Source organism: Vanellus vanellus, assembly GCF_965231255.1.
Source record: "Vanellus vanellus genome assembly, chromosome: 4".
Lineage (NCBI taxonomy): Eukaryota > Metazoa > Chordata > Aves > Charadriiformes > Charadriidae > Vanellus > Vanellus vanellus.
Window position 1 is genome coordinate 2185641 of NC_138909.1, and position 17530 is coordinate 2203170.

At 44.9% G+C, this 17530-nt stretch overlaps 1 protein-coding gene across 1 annotated transcript; it reads left to right on the forward strand.

Moving 5' to 3' along the window:
- Positions 1 to 16316, forward strand: PPEF2 (protein phosphatase with EF-hand domain 2; the record flags this gene model as incomplete). Its single annotated transcript, XM_082482805.1, is given in 16 exon segments — positions 1 to 61; positions 3727 to 3854; positions 4415 to 4472; positions 5632 to 5807; positions 6835 to 6949; positions 8262 to 8308; positions 8763 to 8958; positions 8961 to 9049; positions 9141 to 9290; positions 10082 to 10438; positions 11850 to 12035; positions 12724 to 12866; positions 13375 to 13481; positions 14574 to 14737; positions 15315 to 15402; positions 16036 to 16316. Coding segments are annotated over 16 exon segments (2244 nt in total). The 3' UTR covers positions 16215 to 16316.
- Positions 16317 to 17530: the final 1214 nt, after the last annotated feature.

Consider the following 17530-nt stretch of genomic DNA (forward strand, 5'->3'; position numbering starts at 1 on the left):
ATGGGATCTGGTAGTTCTGTAAATGCCAACTACAAGTACTCCCTGCAGAAGTCTGAAAATGGTGAGTGATTTCCTTTCTGCTCCTACACACATCGTTGGGAGGTTGCAGGGGATGTGTTTCTTTTCTGAGTTACCTGGGTTTTTTTTTTATAGTATAGATTTAAGGTTATGTCTTCAGTACCCTGTGACAAAGAGCCTCAGCTGTCAGGCAGAAGACTAACACGCTTGAGAAAATAACAGCTATTTAGACCAGGATTAGATGAAAATCAATCAAAACCTGACCAGAAATGAAGCTGCAAAAAACTTCTGTTAGAACTAACATCAAATGGATTAATCATTTGCTGGCTAACGCGTGTGTGGTCATGTGCTGACAGCAAGGTAGATGGTATCACCCTGCTGCTTCCGGTGGACTCCGTTTTTAAAGACTGTGTTAGTGGTGCAGGACTGATAAAGCAGAAGCGTTAGCAAAGCCAAGAGAAATCTGGTTCTAAAGAAGGTAAGATGGTGTGGCTAAGAAAAGCTGAAAAGAAAAGAGAGTGCTTTTTTCTAATTACATCAGTGCAATGCTCTTAATCTCTGTTAATAATCTAGACTTTTTTTATGGCTCTCGAAGCTGTAATGATTTATTTTTATGAAACCCTCTGTATGATAGTATCAGTTTTCTGGGTGTGTGCTTAGGTCTGCTATGGAACAAAGGGAGTTTATGAGTGAGACTTTACACATAAGGAAATATAAAAAGTAAACAGACTACTATGTTGTTTGAATCATTCGGTCATGAGCATTGGCAGAACAGCAGTGTGTGGTGCAAACTGTTCGCAAGTGCTTTGAAAGGAAAAATAGTGATTGCATTCAGAAATAAAGCAAGCAGGGATACCATTGTGACTCAGCCTTTTTGTTTATAAATTTTCTTTGTTGAAAAACTCCACCTTTTTTTTAAAGTAAGTTAGACTTGTCTATTGCTTATAGCACCAGAGAACCATGGACTTTCCCCAAAAGTTCAGGGCTATTTTATGATAATGGCTTGTCTATAACAAACGAAGTGTAACATAAAACTAGTTACTTATTTGAAACTCTGCATTACATCTCAGCAGCAGTTTCCCAAGACAGCAAAACCTCTTGGAATTCCTTGCATCTGGTTCTCAAAATCCTTCACATCTGCTCATCTGCAGATGTGGAGCTGCTTAGGACTTTCCACCCAAGTATAATGTGCCAGGTGGTGTCCTGTCCCCCTTGTACAGGGCCCGGAGGCTGTTGCCTATGGAAAGAGTAGCCAGCAGAGCCCTGTTAAACCAGCCCTGCACTTGAGCGAAGAAGGGGATGGGAAACGGAAGAGAGGGTGCTGACTCCCTCCTATAAGCTGATTTGTGAACTATACTGCTAGCATGAACAGGCATATTTTGATGTGAGTGCTACCACTTTGGCAAGCTTTCAGTAACTTGTATCCCCATAAAATGTGGATAAATCTCTTTCCCTTCCTTTTTTTATTATTTTTTCTAAACTAGTACTAACACTGCCAGATGAAACTCACCCAGGTAAGCTGGTTAATTTGAATACCTGGCTTTTTCAGTTGCAGAGTCAGTCTCTGTAAAAGTAGCATAAAAAAACCAACGCCTTGCCCATCTGGATCTTAAAATGCTGTGGATGGTGGTATATATGCTCACTGTGTGTTTGATAACGAGTCTTTCATGGATTTTATTTTTCATGTTTCAAAGGATCTAGTTTTCATTGGTGCATGCGGAGTCATAACTATGAATTTCCGCTCAGGATTCAGTTCAAATACACCTGACTCCTACCACAGTAATTGAGCATTTATCCACTCCTAGGGGAATGCAAGATATTTAGAAGCTGTTTATTTTAGAGAGTGATTGTGACTGTGATTCTGGTTACGTGCCAGCCAAATTAACGTACAGGGAGTAAGGCAGCTATTTTGGGGTCTGTTACAAAGGAGGCTTGAAGAGCGTCAGGAGCACCAAACTGCAGAAAAAAAAAAAGTCAGCCTCTTTTATTTTTTCATAGCCCAGCAGATTAGTAAGCATTTTCTTGACAAGATATAAGGCTCAGGCAAAGAATATGTAAGTTATTCTTAAATTAAGGCTAGCCAAGTCTTACCTTCCTGCCATGACTTCACCATGATTTGGTTCCCCAGCCGCACAACAGCAATAGTTCTTCCCTTTTTGTGCTCTGCAGCTCCTAGTGCTGTAACAGTAACACAATTTAGAGGGATTATTATTTTCAATACATAAGCCATCAGGATATCTTCTTTAGGTAAAGGTCAGTGTTTCCTGCTGAAGTATGTGGAGGGTGGTTTATGTTCTATAATTAATGCAAGCTAATTGAATTAATGTGATCTCTTTGTCTCTTGCCAGCACTTAGCAGCCTTTGGAGTAGGAGTGGGGGATTCCCTTCTTTTTAATAAAGGTTTTCCACCCCCTCGCCCCCTTACTCTCCTTGTTTTGGTGAACGCAGCAGTGCTCTCTCACAAACCAGATGCCAAGGCAATACAAGCTTCTGCCGCAGGGGTAACTCTAACTCTGTCGACAGTTTCCATTTGATTTTGGGGCCAGCCTGTAGATATCGAGTGGTTGTCCCTCCCTCATGTAAAGATGACGTAGAGAAGCATTGTTAGAAAATGTTTTAAATGTAGGGCCCTATGGTAGAGTTCCAGAAATACACAGGAAGGGACACAGAGCGTAATCAAAAGAGAGACGCCAAGTAGCAGAGCTGGTTGGCAAAGGGCTGTAAAGTAACCAGGCGGTAGAAACGGGGTCAAGGCCAGCTCAGGAGAATGGAGGAGTTTCTAGAGGTACGTAAAGTTCTGTGGCAGAATTTGAAAAAGGAAATGAGAAACTGCACCAACGTACTTCACTTTAAATATGTACACACCCCATCTGAAATAATCTCTTAATGAAAAACACTGGAACTGGGGAAATGCGAGTACTGGTTATGATTTAAAGACCAGGGAAAACAGCCTTCGTTTGGAGGGAAGAGCCTGGTGCCAGTGCTGACTGCGGGCTGAACCATGACCAGGCAGCTGGAAATTCCCAACATTTCATTCCTTCTGTGTCATTAAGTGGCCAACAATCTGTCTCCCTCTTTTCACTGTGGGTGTTAATTTTGTCTTTATTTTATTCCAAGGCAACAGGGTAACATTTATGCTAGAACAGATCCCTTATGAAGTTTGTCCAGAACTGCATAAGCTGAGGTATTTATTCGGCTTAGAGGAAGACAGACAAACCCTGTGTTTTTAAGGCTCTGAAAAGGGACTTGGTGCCTTGTTTTCCCCCAGCTCCTTGTCTGGCCTCAGTCTAATCTCTGGATTCCTGAAGCCCCAGTATCTAGACTGTGAGACAGACATGCAAAGTGATCAAGGTAGATAGAAAAGGAGGAAATTGTCTATTAATACCGAAGCATGTGTTTGGATGTTTAGGCCCTAGTAAGTTGTTAATGCTGGTGCTGAGGAGCCAGCAGCGATGGTTTAGAATTGCTTCAGAGGTCTCAGGTCAGGCAGGGTCAGATCAACTGCTTGCATTATGGTAAAAAGAAGTGGGTGTTTTGTGATAACAAAAGGATACTTAATATTTAGGCATCAGAACACCTTTCCTGCAAACTTGCTCCTGAAAAAGAAAGGTGCCTCTTCGATTTTCAGGGTCGGGAAAGGAGCGGTGGCAGGGTAGCTCAGCTGCAGCCACCGCAGCTCAGCAGGTTGGTTCTGCTTTTGTCCCCTAGCTTTCAAGGCAGCCGTCTTGATCCAACAGTGGTATCGGCGCTATGTTGCTCGGCTGGAAATGCGCCGACGTTGCACCTGGAGAATTTTTCAATCCATTGAGTATGCTTGCGAGCAGGATCAGATCAAGGTAAGGTGCCAAGGAAAAAGATTATGTAGGAAAATACATAAAAGGGTGGTTTCTGTGCCACAGACTCACTCGTTTCTGGCTACTGGTTCTTAACCCTCTAAGTGCTTCAGTGGGCCAAGGACTGGGTTTCCTGCCTCTTTTTAGCCCATAGATTTCCTGCCTGCTTATGTCTGATGAAACCCAAAGTAATGAGTCTTGAGAGAATGCCATAAGGACCATTTAACATTGTTTTTCCTGAGTCTGAACAAAATAGGCAAGCCTAATTTGTTTGTTATACTTTAATTTTGATTAATATTCTCTTATATGGTTGCCTTGCTGTCAGGCAGGGAGAGGGAGGGCTTATAGGTGTACTTCTGTCTGTATGGCTGATGGTAAAGCTGCTTTTTTGACTTCATCACAAGATATTCAAAACTAGAACTGGTACGGTATCATTTGTTGGACATACCAGACAACATGAGAAGGGCACAGATAATACTTCCAGAAAGAAGATCATGTTAAGCTGCCAGTCTGCAGAATTTCATTCCAGGGTGAATGATGACAGGGCCTCTCTCTTCTTGCAGCTTCACAACTTCTTCAGTTACCTCATGGACCACTTCACGCCAAGCAGCAGTAAAGAGAGTAAGTTTGTATGTGCCGTTTGTAGATGTGGCACTGGCAGCTCGGAAGGCTGCATCCTGTATTGATTCGTTGCCCAATGGTGGCCCTTCAAGATGACAAAGGGGGTCATCAGAGTCTAAGGAGTGATGGCATCAGGCATTTAGATAGGGATTGAATTGTCTGGAAACTGTCAGAGCTGTGCGAGGGATGTGGGACAATTCCTGCTCCTTAAGGAGCTGGAAGGGGGAGTAAAAGCTCGGTATGTTTCCGAAGAGCAGTATTAGAAATCTGCCTTTCTTTCAGCAGTCCCTGGTAACCATGGCTTTGCAGAGTCCATTTCTGAAGCAAGAGAATCCATCTTTAGGGAACTGTGCTCTAGGGTATCTACTTTTTTTATATTTAGTCTCTCACTTGTAATTGGGGCGGGGAGGTGAGGGACAAGTGCTGTGGGAACCTATACAGTATCTCCCTGAATCTGCAGAGAGCACCGTATGTTATTTCTTAGTGCTGGGAACTTGCTAATGAGCTTAGCTCTGAAATCTGATGGTAGTTAAGTCAAAATTAACTATTTACTTTGCTGACCATAACTTGCTGAAATCCTCGCTTCTCCCTTTCAAACTGCTACCCTTGTCCTCACAACCACCCCACATATTTTACAGCAAAGCTCTGTTGAAGAAGTTATTTCTTCAGTGTCTGTATAAAACAGGACAATAATGTCTTGTTCCTTGAGTTGTGCTCTGAGATGTTACAGCAATAAAAAAACAATGCATATTTATACAGATTTTGTGCAACACTGAGAATGTAGGTGCAAGCTTAGAAAAAACAGTGGGGCATTGGAGACAGTTCCTTTTGCACGTTGTTGAAAATAAGATTTCAATTAGCCATGGCAACCAATGTCCATCTGGCTCTACCCGAGTTTTGCAGAAACTAGCGTAGCTGCCAGCACTGCCTGACACATAGCACATGGAAACTTGTCCCTGCAGCCTTTTCCCCACTGCAAATTCTGTAGTGGTGTCAAACTAGGAGCTCGCCTCCACTGCTGCCTTGCTCACGAGCTCTAGCCTAACCAAGCAGCTTTTCTTTAGCAAATTACTTAAAATGGTGTATTGAGCCAACTTAACTTTTTCTTGTCTCTCTCTCTTTTTAAAAAAACACTCAAACTGACCAATCTACCATCCAGGAGACTTTATCAGTCGCATGTTCGTAAGTGGGGAAAGCTTCAAAGAGGCTGAGCTGGAAAAATACTGTGACTATGAATCCATGGAGGTGCCAGACTCCTACACTGGACCCCGTCTCTCTTTCCCGCTCCTTCCAGACCATGCGACTGCCTTGCTGGAAGCTTTCAAACAGAAACAAGTAAGGATCCCAAAGGGAACCACGCGTTCCCCTTCTCTGCACAGGGATGTAGGATAGATAATTTGGTTTTAGCCTTCCTAACAAGCTAAGCTGATTAGAGTACAATGAGCTGGCAGGCTCTTAAGCAAAGGGGGATGGAAATGATAGGGTATTTCCCCCTGCCATAGGAGCTTTTTTTCTTTCTGAAAATGCAGTTCTGACAAAACTGAAAACTTTTGTAGGTGTGCAACAATATTAACCTGAATTTCATTTTAAAAGAAAAAAAAAAATCCACAACAGTACATGTTGAAACATCCTGTCATTTTTTGTTGCAATTCCTCAATTTGTAAAAAAAGTATAGGATGGCTTAGATGGAAACAGCTGATTAAAATTATGTTTCGTACCACACAACTTTGACTCATATGTAAAATGTGAGTTTTTTGATGAGAAAGTGCCATATTCAGCAGCACTAACAAGACAAGTGCTCGTACATTTGCAGTGTTCTGCTGCCATCCCTCAGTCAAGGTGTTGAACTGCAAAATAGGCCAAAACATCCCTTCTCCAAACAAAACAACTTCTAAACCAAAGGTCTCTAGTGTCCTGATTAATAAATGCCTACATGCTGGCTTTGAGCAAACCTGTTTCTCCAGGACACATGGCAGCTCATGGCTTGGCTTAATGTGGAAAAGGCTAAGAAAGATCTAGAGGAGCAGCTTCTTACCTGTGATGCTGGGCTGGAATTTCTGCTGCTCTAGGAGGCGGTGTTGCCCAGCAGATATAGCCTTGACCACAGGCTTTTGGGTTCTGTTGCCAGCCCTGCCAGTGCTGAGGCTGGGCTGCTTCGAATGACTCTCTCCCATCCTGCTGTTGTCCAGTATTTGCCTCATTTTGTTCATAAACCCGTGGGTCAGCACCGAGTGTTGTCCCAGCGAGAGTTTCTGCCATCCGGGCTGTCGTGGTGGGTTGTTGGGGTCTTTGCAGACGGAGCTGCGCTGCTGTTCAGAGCTCACTGATTTCCTGCTTTAATCCCTTCGCTTTCTCCTAGTAGCAGCTCCATGCTCGCTATGTCTTAAACCTTCTGCATGAGACCAGGAAGCACCTCAAGCAGTTGCCAAACATCAGCCACGTCTCCACATGCTATAGCGAGGAGGTCACCATATGCGGTACGTCTGGCTGAGAGGGCACTGCGCAGTCTCTGCGGCAGAATGCTCATGTGGAAGGGGTGGTAAAGATATAAAATGGTAGTGTGAGCATGATGCCCCCCTCTGTACAGAGTATGGAACACAAATGCAGTCTGTAAGCAAAATGTGTGTTGGGCTGAGAAGCAACTGGGGCTGTCTAAAATAGCTGGGCGTACCCTATGATACTGTATTTGAGCTGCTGCAAAGACTAGCCTGAAGAAAGCATGTCTGCATCGTGGCCCTTTTTCTGCTTGGTCTGGAACAAGAGAGGGGTGTTGAGGGACAGTGGTTTGTCCGTTTGTAGTCTGTGTTTGGATTCCATGAGAGATTTTGGGATAGATCATTAGCAAACCCAGCCCCTAGACGGTAGCATTCAGCTTGCACAGCCTGCTGTAGCAGTGGTGCTGTCATGGCGATTATAAAAATGCAAGGAAAGGAGGACGTATATCATCACATGATACACACTTGCCTAAGGGAAGATGAAGGGTGATAATAACAGCCTGTGGCTCTTAAAATTGTTATACATTACAGCAAAGGTTTAAAGAATTTTTCAGCTCGATTCAGATGTCTCTGTTCTGTCATCCCAAACTTGGAGTCATTTTACTAAACCCCAGAAACTGCACCCAGTTGAGGACTGGCCTCAAAACTCAGTCATTTTCTGTCCTGTTCTGTGGCCTGGGATTATTTAAATAACCAAGTCCTGGAGTTGTTTTGGCTGAACCTTCATTAGCAGCAGCGTATGCATTGGGATCCAGAACACTTAACATGTCTTTGAGTCCTATCAAGTAAATTTGAAAGAGACAAAGCTTTTCACCATTGTTTTCCTACTCTAGGACTGACATTTAAACTTCAAGATATTCCTGAAAAATACGTACTTAGCACAGACTTTTGTGTGCAGTCAGCTTCTGGAAAACAAATCTCTCTCTCTCCAGTATCATGTTATATAAGAATTAAGTTTGATTATTATTTTGTATGCACAGCTTTCTCCCATGTAATGATCAAAGTCAAACAGATTCTTATGCCATGTTGTAAGAGATAAATGAACAAAGCTTCTGAATCAGTCTTCAGAAGCTGGTGTATGTTTTTTGCTGTCCTTCTCAGCCTTCAGTTCAAGCCTCTATCGTGTCCTTTTCCTTTGGGCACATTGCCTTAGTGTAAGGAAACTTGTACCCTGAACTTCACAAAATATTTCAGTGGTCATTAATTTATAGAGATACCTTATAGGAAGTTATATATTGGTGTCTTTTGAAGTTAAACGTAAACATACTGTGACTTGTCTTTTTGTGCCTGTTAGGAGACTTGCACGGCCAGCTGGATGACTTGTTCCTCATATTTTATAAGGTAGGTATGTATTTGTAGAGGGAGGCTGGCCAGGCATTGTGAGAGGTATCGCGCGGATAATGCTGAGAAGTGTTTGCAAAACTGGGCCTTTCACATGCAGTTCTCCAGGTCAATTTGATCAGTTTTAAATGGGTTCACAAAGCAGCAGCTTATTCCCCTGCTGACTTAGAAAATCTGACATACATGTACATTTGGGAAGTGCCAGTGGACGTTTCTGTAAGCGCTGATACCATTGGCAACTGTTCCTGAGTGCTAGCTTTCACTTTGCAGTGTGTTTGCCACTGGGAGCCTACAGGATAAAAATAAGAGTCAGGATCTATTGTGTAAGGTAACCTGGGGCAGGAATAAGAGAATGTGCAGCTGGGGCAGGGAGATACATGGAGATCACGGGGAGATATACGGAGATCATGCGGAGGCCTCTCTTGTAATATCTGCCTGTTCCTTGCTTTTACAGAATGGCCTTCCTTCCCCTTCCAAGTCCTACGTGTTCAACGGGGACTTCGTAGACAGAGGCAAACAGTCCCTCGAGATCCTCATCATCCTCTTTACCTTCCTCTTGATCTACCCGAAGGAGGTTCATCTCAACCGCGGGAACCATGAGGACCACATGGTCAACTTACGGTACGGGTTCTGGGCAGGGCTAATTGCAATGTGAAGGGGGTTGCTGCAAATCCCACTGAACTTCATTTCTCCTGTTCCTTTAGCTACGGTTTTGCAAAGGAAGTAATGCAGAAATACAAGGTAGGCACACGTTTGTGTCTTCTTTACCACATGAGATGTGGACTTTGAAGGCTTGCTGCTTCATCTTCTCCCTTCTGACCCGTCCTCCTAGGTGCATGGGAAGAAAATCTTGAAAATGATTCAGAATGTTTTCTGCTGGCTCCCCCTGGCCACCCTGATTGATCAGAAGGTCCTCGTTATACATGGGGGCATCTCTGACACCACTGACCTGGACATGCTTGAGAAAATTCAAAGGAACAAAGTAGGTTTTATTTCCTAGATATTGCAAGAGACAACAGTGTTGCTGATTTGTGGTGAGGAACTTATTTCTATGTGTCAGCTTGGCTGTTGACGAGATAAATCTAAAGGATGGTCTTCCTAGACAAACTGTGTTTAGGTACAGGGTTGGAGTGGGTTGTTTTGGTTTAATAGTATGTGTGCAGAAGGTGTGAAGGGAAGAAACATTCTTGGCTTCTGGAGGATGTAAAGATCGTAGCCAGGAAAGTGGTGGGTAATGGCATGGGTAAATAGGTATGCTGGTGCTGACTGTAAAAACACAGCGATGACGAGACTTTGTCCCACAGTTCCTTAGCCTGTTTTTCCCCCTAGATTTCCAGGATTTTGTTAAGTCATTTAACTTGTCTCTGCCTCACTTTCGAGTTGAGAAATAGTACTTTCCTTCTCTAGATCTAATGACAAGCCACTTGCATTAGTCATTATTCCTTCCCTCATTCTGCCGCCTAGTTCCCATTGCAGATTAAATCCATGTACTCTACCTTTTGTGACATGTCTGAGCAGCATTAAGTCAATATGAAGAAAAGACAGACCTGTAGTCAGGATGGATGTGGGGCCCCAGCTGTAAACCAAGAATGGCACATCTGAGAAGACAGCACTAGTAATTTCCCACAATTAATCAGCGCTTGATGGCAGCAAAGGGAATTGAGGCTTGGAGGTTTGGGTCACTTGACAGTGTGCCAATGCAAGATGTTAGAACTGGAGATGTAGGTTTCCAAGCAGCGTGACCGTCTCTCTTTTCTCTCTTACCTCTTCCAGTTTATTTCCGTATTAAGAGGGAAGAAAAGAAAGGAGTCAAATAGAAATGTGGAAATACAGGAAATAAATGGGGAGAGCAAAGCAGAGGCTGACCCAGCAGGGAGCGAGGCTGACCCAGCAGGGAGCGAGGCAGCCCTCAGTTTATGTCCACAGCCCCGGCCGACCCAGGCTCCCAGCATGGCCAACAGGCTGGAGTTCTCCAAGTGGGTCCGGCAGACGGTGCAGGAGCAAATCGAGTGGTGCCGCCGGCTGGTGGACATCAGCGAGTCGGAGGACGAGGAGCTCACCTATTCCAGTGTGGTCTCCTTGACGGATTTGGATGGGCCGTGCTGGACTCGCCAGGAAGAGTGGAAGCAGGTCAGTAGTCTAAGCGGGGCCCTGAGCTCGGTGGGCTGTGGGTGTCTCCTGCAGGTTTGTTCTCTGTTATGAGGAATCTCAGTATAAAATATGTGGGTCAGTGCACAGAACTCTCTGCAGAGAAATTTTTGCTGCTTTGTATAGTGGAATTGAAGTGCTATTCAGTGTTGAAGTGCTATTTTGTACCTCCTGCTCTGTTCCCTGACACAGCCTGGCCTTGATCATTCAATGGTGAGTGGGCAGGAAGGGCTGTACTGTAAGCATGTGATCTCTGCTGTTTTGGGATGTTTCGTTAGATACCTGCACTACATCCAGCCCATCCTGTGGCACGGCTGCCTAGCAGTTGAAGAGCCGTGCACGAGAGTCACGTAAGAGAATGCACACTGTGTGCAAGACTGGTGCTGGTTGCTGTTCTGCTGGTGCCTTTCTCCTGCCCTTGCGAGTCAGCCTCTTCACCGGGCATTCAGCTTTCTGTGCTCAAGGCTGTGTCCCAGCGTTTGCCCCTAGCACTGCACTCGTCCTTTGTTGTATAAATAAAACTGCTGCTCGGGCATAGAGTGGGGCAACGCATTTTCTTCATTCACTGCAGGGAAGAGAAATAATAGACAAGACTGATCGTAGAGCCCAGTGTACGTGGGGTATCTGAAGTCAGCTCTGTACGTAATGAAAGAGCACATCATTTGCTGATGAGTGGGCACTAAGAGCAGACTGCATTTGTATTTTCAGCTGGGCTGCACTGTGAGCAGATTGCTAGGCTCGTCAGAGCCTGGGAACTTGGTTTCCTGTTTGTGTTAGAGCAGACTGTCCGTAAGCCCCTTCTGTGCGCTCTGAAACCATCGTTACTTCACATTACATATGATATCCCGGCACTGCCCACCTTATCAGCATAAAGCTATATATTGAGGTCGGGGTTAAAGAGATTAAACTTTAATCCAAATTGTGGTCACTGAGTCAGTACGTACTGACATTACTGGAGGCTGCAGAATGTCCCAGCTAGAGAGCAAAGGAGTTTAATACTAAGCCTGCTCATGGTCTTGGGATCTGCTGGATATTCTTGCCCTGGGACCTGCATTTTGGGATGGAGGAGGACAGGCAAGGCTCTGAAATATTAGAGGCAGCAAAGGGAAAGCTTGTATCAGGCCTGATTTATGGACACCCCCAGGCACTTTGGATGTGCCTCTAGCTCCAGGCCAACAATACTGTCACTTCTGTGGTACAACAGGTCTGTGACAGTCCTGCGGAGCAGTACGGTCGTTCATCTGGGATGCTGGAAACATCTGTTTCCCTGCCCTATGGCAAGAGCAGCAGTCCAGGGAAGGATTTAGAGATAGAGCTGTATTTGCTTAGTAAGCTTTGATGGGTGATATCTGCTGGGTCCACTTTATCCAGTGAACTTTTCCAATCCTTTCAGATTTTAGACATTCTCTGGAGTGACCCCATGCCTCAGGAGGGCTGCAGAGTAAATACAGTGCGAGGTGGTGGCTGCTACTTTGGGCCTGATGTGACAGAGAAGATCCTTGAAAAGTACAACTTGCAGTTCCTCATCCGCTCCCACGAGTGCAAGCAAGAGGGCTACGAGTTCTGTCACAACCGGAAGGTCAGTAAGGGGGACGGTGTGAAGGATACTTGGGTTTACATACTGCCAGGGTGGTGGCTTGTCTCAGCTCTGTATTTCTTCCAATGGGACTTTGGTAAGTACATACAAAATCGTTGAACAGCCTTATTGGGAGTTACTTAAGCGTGTTCCCAGCTGAGGTCTTCGGTCAGGACAGTCTGGAGTCACCTACTCTGTTGAGGGCATCTGCTGTGCAGGCAAAGCACATCCTTGCGCATGGTAGCTGAGAAAACATCTGAGCCCCTTTGTGCCATTGCCCCCACTTTATGCAGCTGTTTCTGAAGATGATGTACAAAAGGGTGTTACTAAGCTGCTGCAGCAAACTTCTGTTCTCAGAAGATTCAGGGTCACTTTAGTGGCTTGAACAGGAGCGCTTTTGACTCCACTCACTGCAGTGGAGTGTGGAAGTTTGTCGGGAGAGTACAGTGAAACTGCAGAAAGCCCAGTGTGTGGCCAGATCCACGTGAGACCAGTACCGCTGTCGAGGAACTCACACCTGTAAGGCTTCCAGGCTAGCTGCTACCTTGTTTTTCCTTTTCCACCTAAAACACGGTGCTTTCACAGTCTGTTGACTCCAGATGGGATCAGTTGTCTTGTTTTCACTTATATACATATATATAGTAGAGGATGTACTTACTGACTGTAAATGCCTCTCTTTTTTGGGGGTTAGGTGCTGACCATATTTTCAGCCTCAAACTACTATGAGATTGGCAGCAACAGGGGAGCCTACGTGAAGCTGGGACCGGACCTCGTCCCCCATTTTGTTCAGTACCAAGCAAACAAGACGGCCCATACTCTCACAATGACCCAAAGGCAAGGATATCCGGTTGCTCTGTATTCACCAAGTCAAAATTCAAAAAGGGAAAACTTTGGGAGTTTTGAGAAAGTGTAACTCTGGAGCTGAACTTTCACAGCTTGATTTACTAAATAATAGCGCTAGAGGAGGATTCAAGCTTTGTACAGAAATTACTGGGGGAGGCTCAAGGGTTGAGGAAGGAGCGTTACAAGATCAGAAGGGGAGTCTTTTTTACAGACTGCTGCATTGCCAGCTTCTCTTTTCAATGTCAAGTTTTAACTTTTTACCCTTGCTGTGGTGCCCTTCTGCTTTGTTACTTCACGAATTGATGCAGTGAATCCCTGCATCAGCTGTGGGGAATGGTGTTCCAGGAATGCAGTGCCTTGTCACGAGCTGTAGCTGTGCAGACCAGTCATGCAAGGGTCTGGGCAATCCATGGACAGGCCAGAGGACAGGGAAGGTGCAACTTCTCTTGCACTTTGTGGCAAGTCCTTAACATGCTTCTTTCTTTTCTGCATCCTCCAGAATCAGCAGAGTAGAGGAGTCAGCCTTTCGAGCCTTGCGGGAAAAGCTCTTTGCTCACACCTCAGCCCTCATCAGCGCGTTCAAGGCCTATGATAAAGACAATACAGGTAAATCTGAACTGAGGAACACTTAGGTTAATTCCCTGGTAGGACAGGATTGAAGTAGCTAAGTTGAGTGTGTTGCTGGTTGGGAGGCTCCGCACTGCTTGTTGTCAGTGACTGTCACAGGAGGAGCCTGTGTCAGACCTTGCCACAGCATTGGTCTCATTTGCCGTGTTCAGTGTCTCTCTTGGGAAACCCGTTAATGCCTCAGAGTGTCATTATAATGACAGAGTGTTGGAGAAACCAGAGGTGATTAGCTTGATGTGTAGCAATTTAAGCTTGGCACTAGAAGAACACTTTGGAGTAGGAATATCAATGAAGCATTGGAAAAGATGACCTGGAACATGTCTGTCACGTGTCACTTGGGAAGGGCTGGGTGGTATCTAGAGCCCTTTCGTCCCTGCTGTCTAAAATCACTGGGAAGAGGAAAGCGAGGGATGTCCTCCATAGCAGCTGCCTCTGTCCGAGTCCTAAGGCAGGAGTTGAGTTTGTAATTCTCTGGCTGCCAGGAGTGCTCTGCTGGTGCAGTGACCAAGATGTGTTACTGAGATTTGTCCATTTGTGGGCCAGTGGAGAAAAGAGACACAGCGGTTGGCAGAACTGCTTTCTTGCTTTCTTCCCTGCCAGCAAAATTGTTCACAAAAGTCCAGTTCAGCTGTTACAGCAGCGGCTAAACTAGGGACTTTTCCATGTTCCTGGGTTACTGAGGAAGTACTAGTACAGTTGTGTAGGCCATTATCTGCAGGGTGACCCTGGCTGTAGGTCACAAATTTGTAATGAGATATCCAAAGTTAGCGTCTTCCCGCTTTTCAGATGTTTCGAGCTCCACGGCCCTGATTTGTTGCAATGACCAAAAGCTTGCTGAGGCTGGGGGGAGCAGCAAGCGAACTCATGCCTGCAGCGGCTGATGTCTGTACAGCCATGTAGGGTTTGTTCTTGTACCAAAGCACTCAAGGGTGCCATGGAGAAATGACACCGTTGCTGTCAGCAGCATGGTAGACTGGTTATGTGTACTGCTCCAGGCTTTTTACTTCGCCTTTGTGTGCTTTCAGCTGCCCGTCTCTCTGAAGTCTCCTCGGCTCTCACTTTTCTTTACAGGAAGGATCACGCTGAGCAACTGGGCGACGGCAGTGGAGTCAGTCTTGCACCTGGGGTTGCCCTGGCGAATGCTGAGACCGCAGCTGGTGCGCAGCACTGCGAATGGCATGCTGGAGTACAAGTCCTGGCTCGGTGACTTGGCCATGGAGCAGCGGAGCCAAGAGGTAAGAACTCGCCCTCTTCCAGGCTGAAAAGCAGCTCACAAGATCTCCTGAACGTGGAACCAGGCATTGTATGAATGGAGAGTGGATGTTTCCAGTCCCTGTACAGTCCAAAACCACACTGAAGTCAATGGAAAAGCTTGCATGAATTCCAGTAGTCCAGAGGTGTTCAGTCCATTTTTGAAATAGATGATGCATGTGCAATCAAAACCTAGAGATAGTTTTTGATGCAGGCTTTTAGTAGAAAAACTATATTTCATTGTCTAAGTCACCGTTTCTTAGATACAGCCAGCAAAACCAACTCTGCAATGGTTAAAAAATGTAGCCCAAGTCACTATCTTCTCTGTGTGCCAGGAAAAGCCGAGTGGAAACGATATGTTGCTGATGTGCTATAATACAGAGCTGCACAGAGGTTCCAGTCATAAACCTGTCTTAAGTCACACACCATGCAGAGTGCATTGCTGGCAAACTGTTGGGAGCAGTAAAGATTTTAATTTATGGGAAGGTCTGCAGTAACCATTCAGAGAAAGCAGGGTACTGTCAGGAAGGGTAGAAGGAACGTGACCCTGTTGTCTTTCAGCACATCCAGTCAAGCTTGCTGGAAGTCATTTATCGAAACAGATCCAACTTGGAGACCATATTCAGGATCATCGACCGAGATCATTCAGGTGAGCAGATGTGCAGGGGGGTGTTGGTCACTGCATTGTGTTCCTCTACTTTTGGGCTCCGTTTAGTATGTACAAAGGCATTTTTATTCAGTCGTTTAAAGCTTCGGTCTTTCTTCTCCCTGAATTGGGGTTGTTGCCTCCAGAGCTTCTCAAATGTCACTGCAAGTTTCCATTAACATGATGCATTTTGAAGGACTATGGGCAGTCCAGGTAGAGCATTAATAATTATTTGATTTGGAGGAGTTCTGCGAACAAAAATTATGACGACAGCAACGCAACATACTCAGGATCTTGAGCATTACCTGCTTTCAAGCAGTCATCTCCATCTAATTACTTTGGGAAAGAGGAAATAGAACGGTCTTCGCTTTCTTTTGTTCTCCCATTTTGTAATGTCTTTTACTGCTTTAAGTTGTATTTTAGCCAGTGTTCCGCATGCTAGGAAACTTAGTTGCAGCATGTGAAATTAATATTATGAGTAACTTCATTCCTTCCTTAAGGGTATGCAGGCAGCAGGGGTGGGACGAGAGATCAAACCCAAGCAGAGGCCCCTCACTGCATGCTGAGCCGGGACTGACTGGCAGCAGTCCCCGTGGTGACCTTGCGCTGAGGTGGCTGTGCCTTCCTTCTCCACAGGTCTCATCTCATTTGAGGAATTCCACCAAACGTGGAAGCTGTTCAGCTCCCACATGAACATTGAAGTCACGGATGATGGCATCAATGACTTGGTTCGCAGCATTGATTTCAATAAGGATGGAAACATCGACTTCAACGAGTTCCTAGAAGCCTTCCGCCTTGTTAAACAGGCACAGTAGCGAGAAGCTGGTGAGGGTTGCCATGTCCGATGCCTTGACTGTCTGCGAAGCCAGGGGGACCGCTTCCTACCTAACCGCAGAGCGTGCCTGTAGATGCCAAGCAGGGAAAGGGAAGGCAGGTACCTGTAGCACTTACTGGTTAAAAACAGTGACTGCTGTAGTCAACAGCTTTGATCCACTTGGGGACGGTAACGGGTAAAATAGATAAGCTGCACTTCAGTTCTGGCCATTTTTAAAAAGGAGCTGCGTTTGGAGTAGAAATTCCTGCTCAAAGGCAAGATGCAACTTGTCAAAGCATGTGATGATATTATATAGTCAAATGGAAGTAAAGGTTATTTCCTGTAGGCAGTGTTGTAACCAGGTAGCAACTGCTAGAGCACAGCTTTCCTTTTAATAAAGATTTTTTTCGAGATCGCTGGTTCTGGGCTGTTCATGCCTTCTGTAGTTGTCAACTCTGTTAGCAGCAGCGCTGTTTCGGTGATAATACCTACTTCCCCTCTCTTGTTCCTTTGCTGTGATAGGTTGTTTGTCAAAATGTTGGTCCACTGCACATATTTAGTAGCTTCTAACTTACAGAACAAACTTATTTCAAACATGCAAAACTGTCTCTAGCAGAGGGGCTTTTTTTAGAAATCTATTGAGACCAGTTCTTTTTCCAAGGTCAGAGTAGTAAATCAGGTAGACCCCCAATAGACTGCCTATGCTGCATCTTCAAGATATTTTCAAAATATGGTACAATTGCAATTTAAAAAGCAGGGAGGGGGTCAAAGTGTTTGAGAAGGAAAACACACACTTATTTAGCTGGAATATGCAGCATAGTCACTCTAGTAGTGGCGCTATGGTAAAAGACTTCACTTAGACTGCTACCCTGGCCCTTGAAAAATACAATTCTAGCCTCAGTCAATTTCTTGGTAGGGCCCCTATTGCATGTTTGACTTATTTCATGAATTGTAACCATGCTTCCAGAAACAAACTAATCCTTTCCCCCCTTAGTTACAGTTCTACATCAACTTTTTTCAACCGTAATAGAACCATGCTTACAAAAATAAACTCTCTCAAATGAACAATACAGGCTCCAGCATGCTGATGCTCTATTTCTATTTTTCTATCTTTTAAAGGTTATGAATGAAATATTTTTTTTTTTTTTTTTGCTAATGAACAAAATTATTCTGTCTCTATTGTGTTTTGAGTTTGTTTCTGCTGCACAAACTCCTGTGGCAGAGAATAACGTATTTTATTTTCAGTGACTTTTGTAACAGGGGGGTGGGAAGTTCTCTCTCCAATGCATGTAGTAGCCACCTGCACTGCAGTACTTT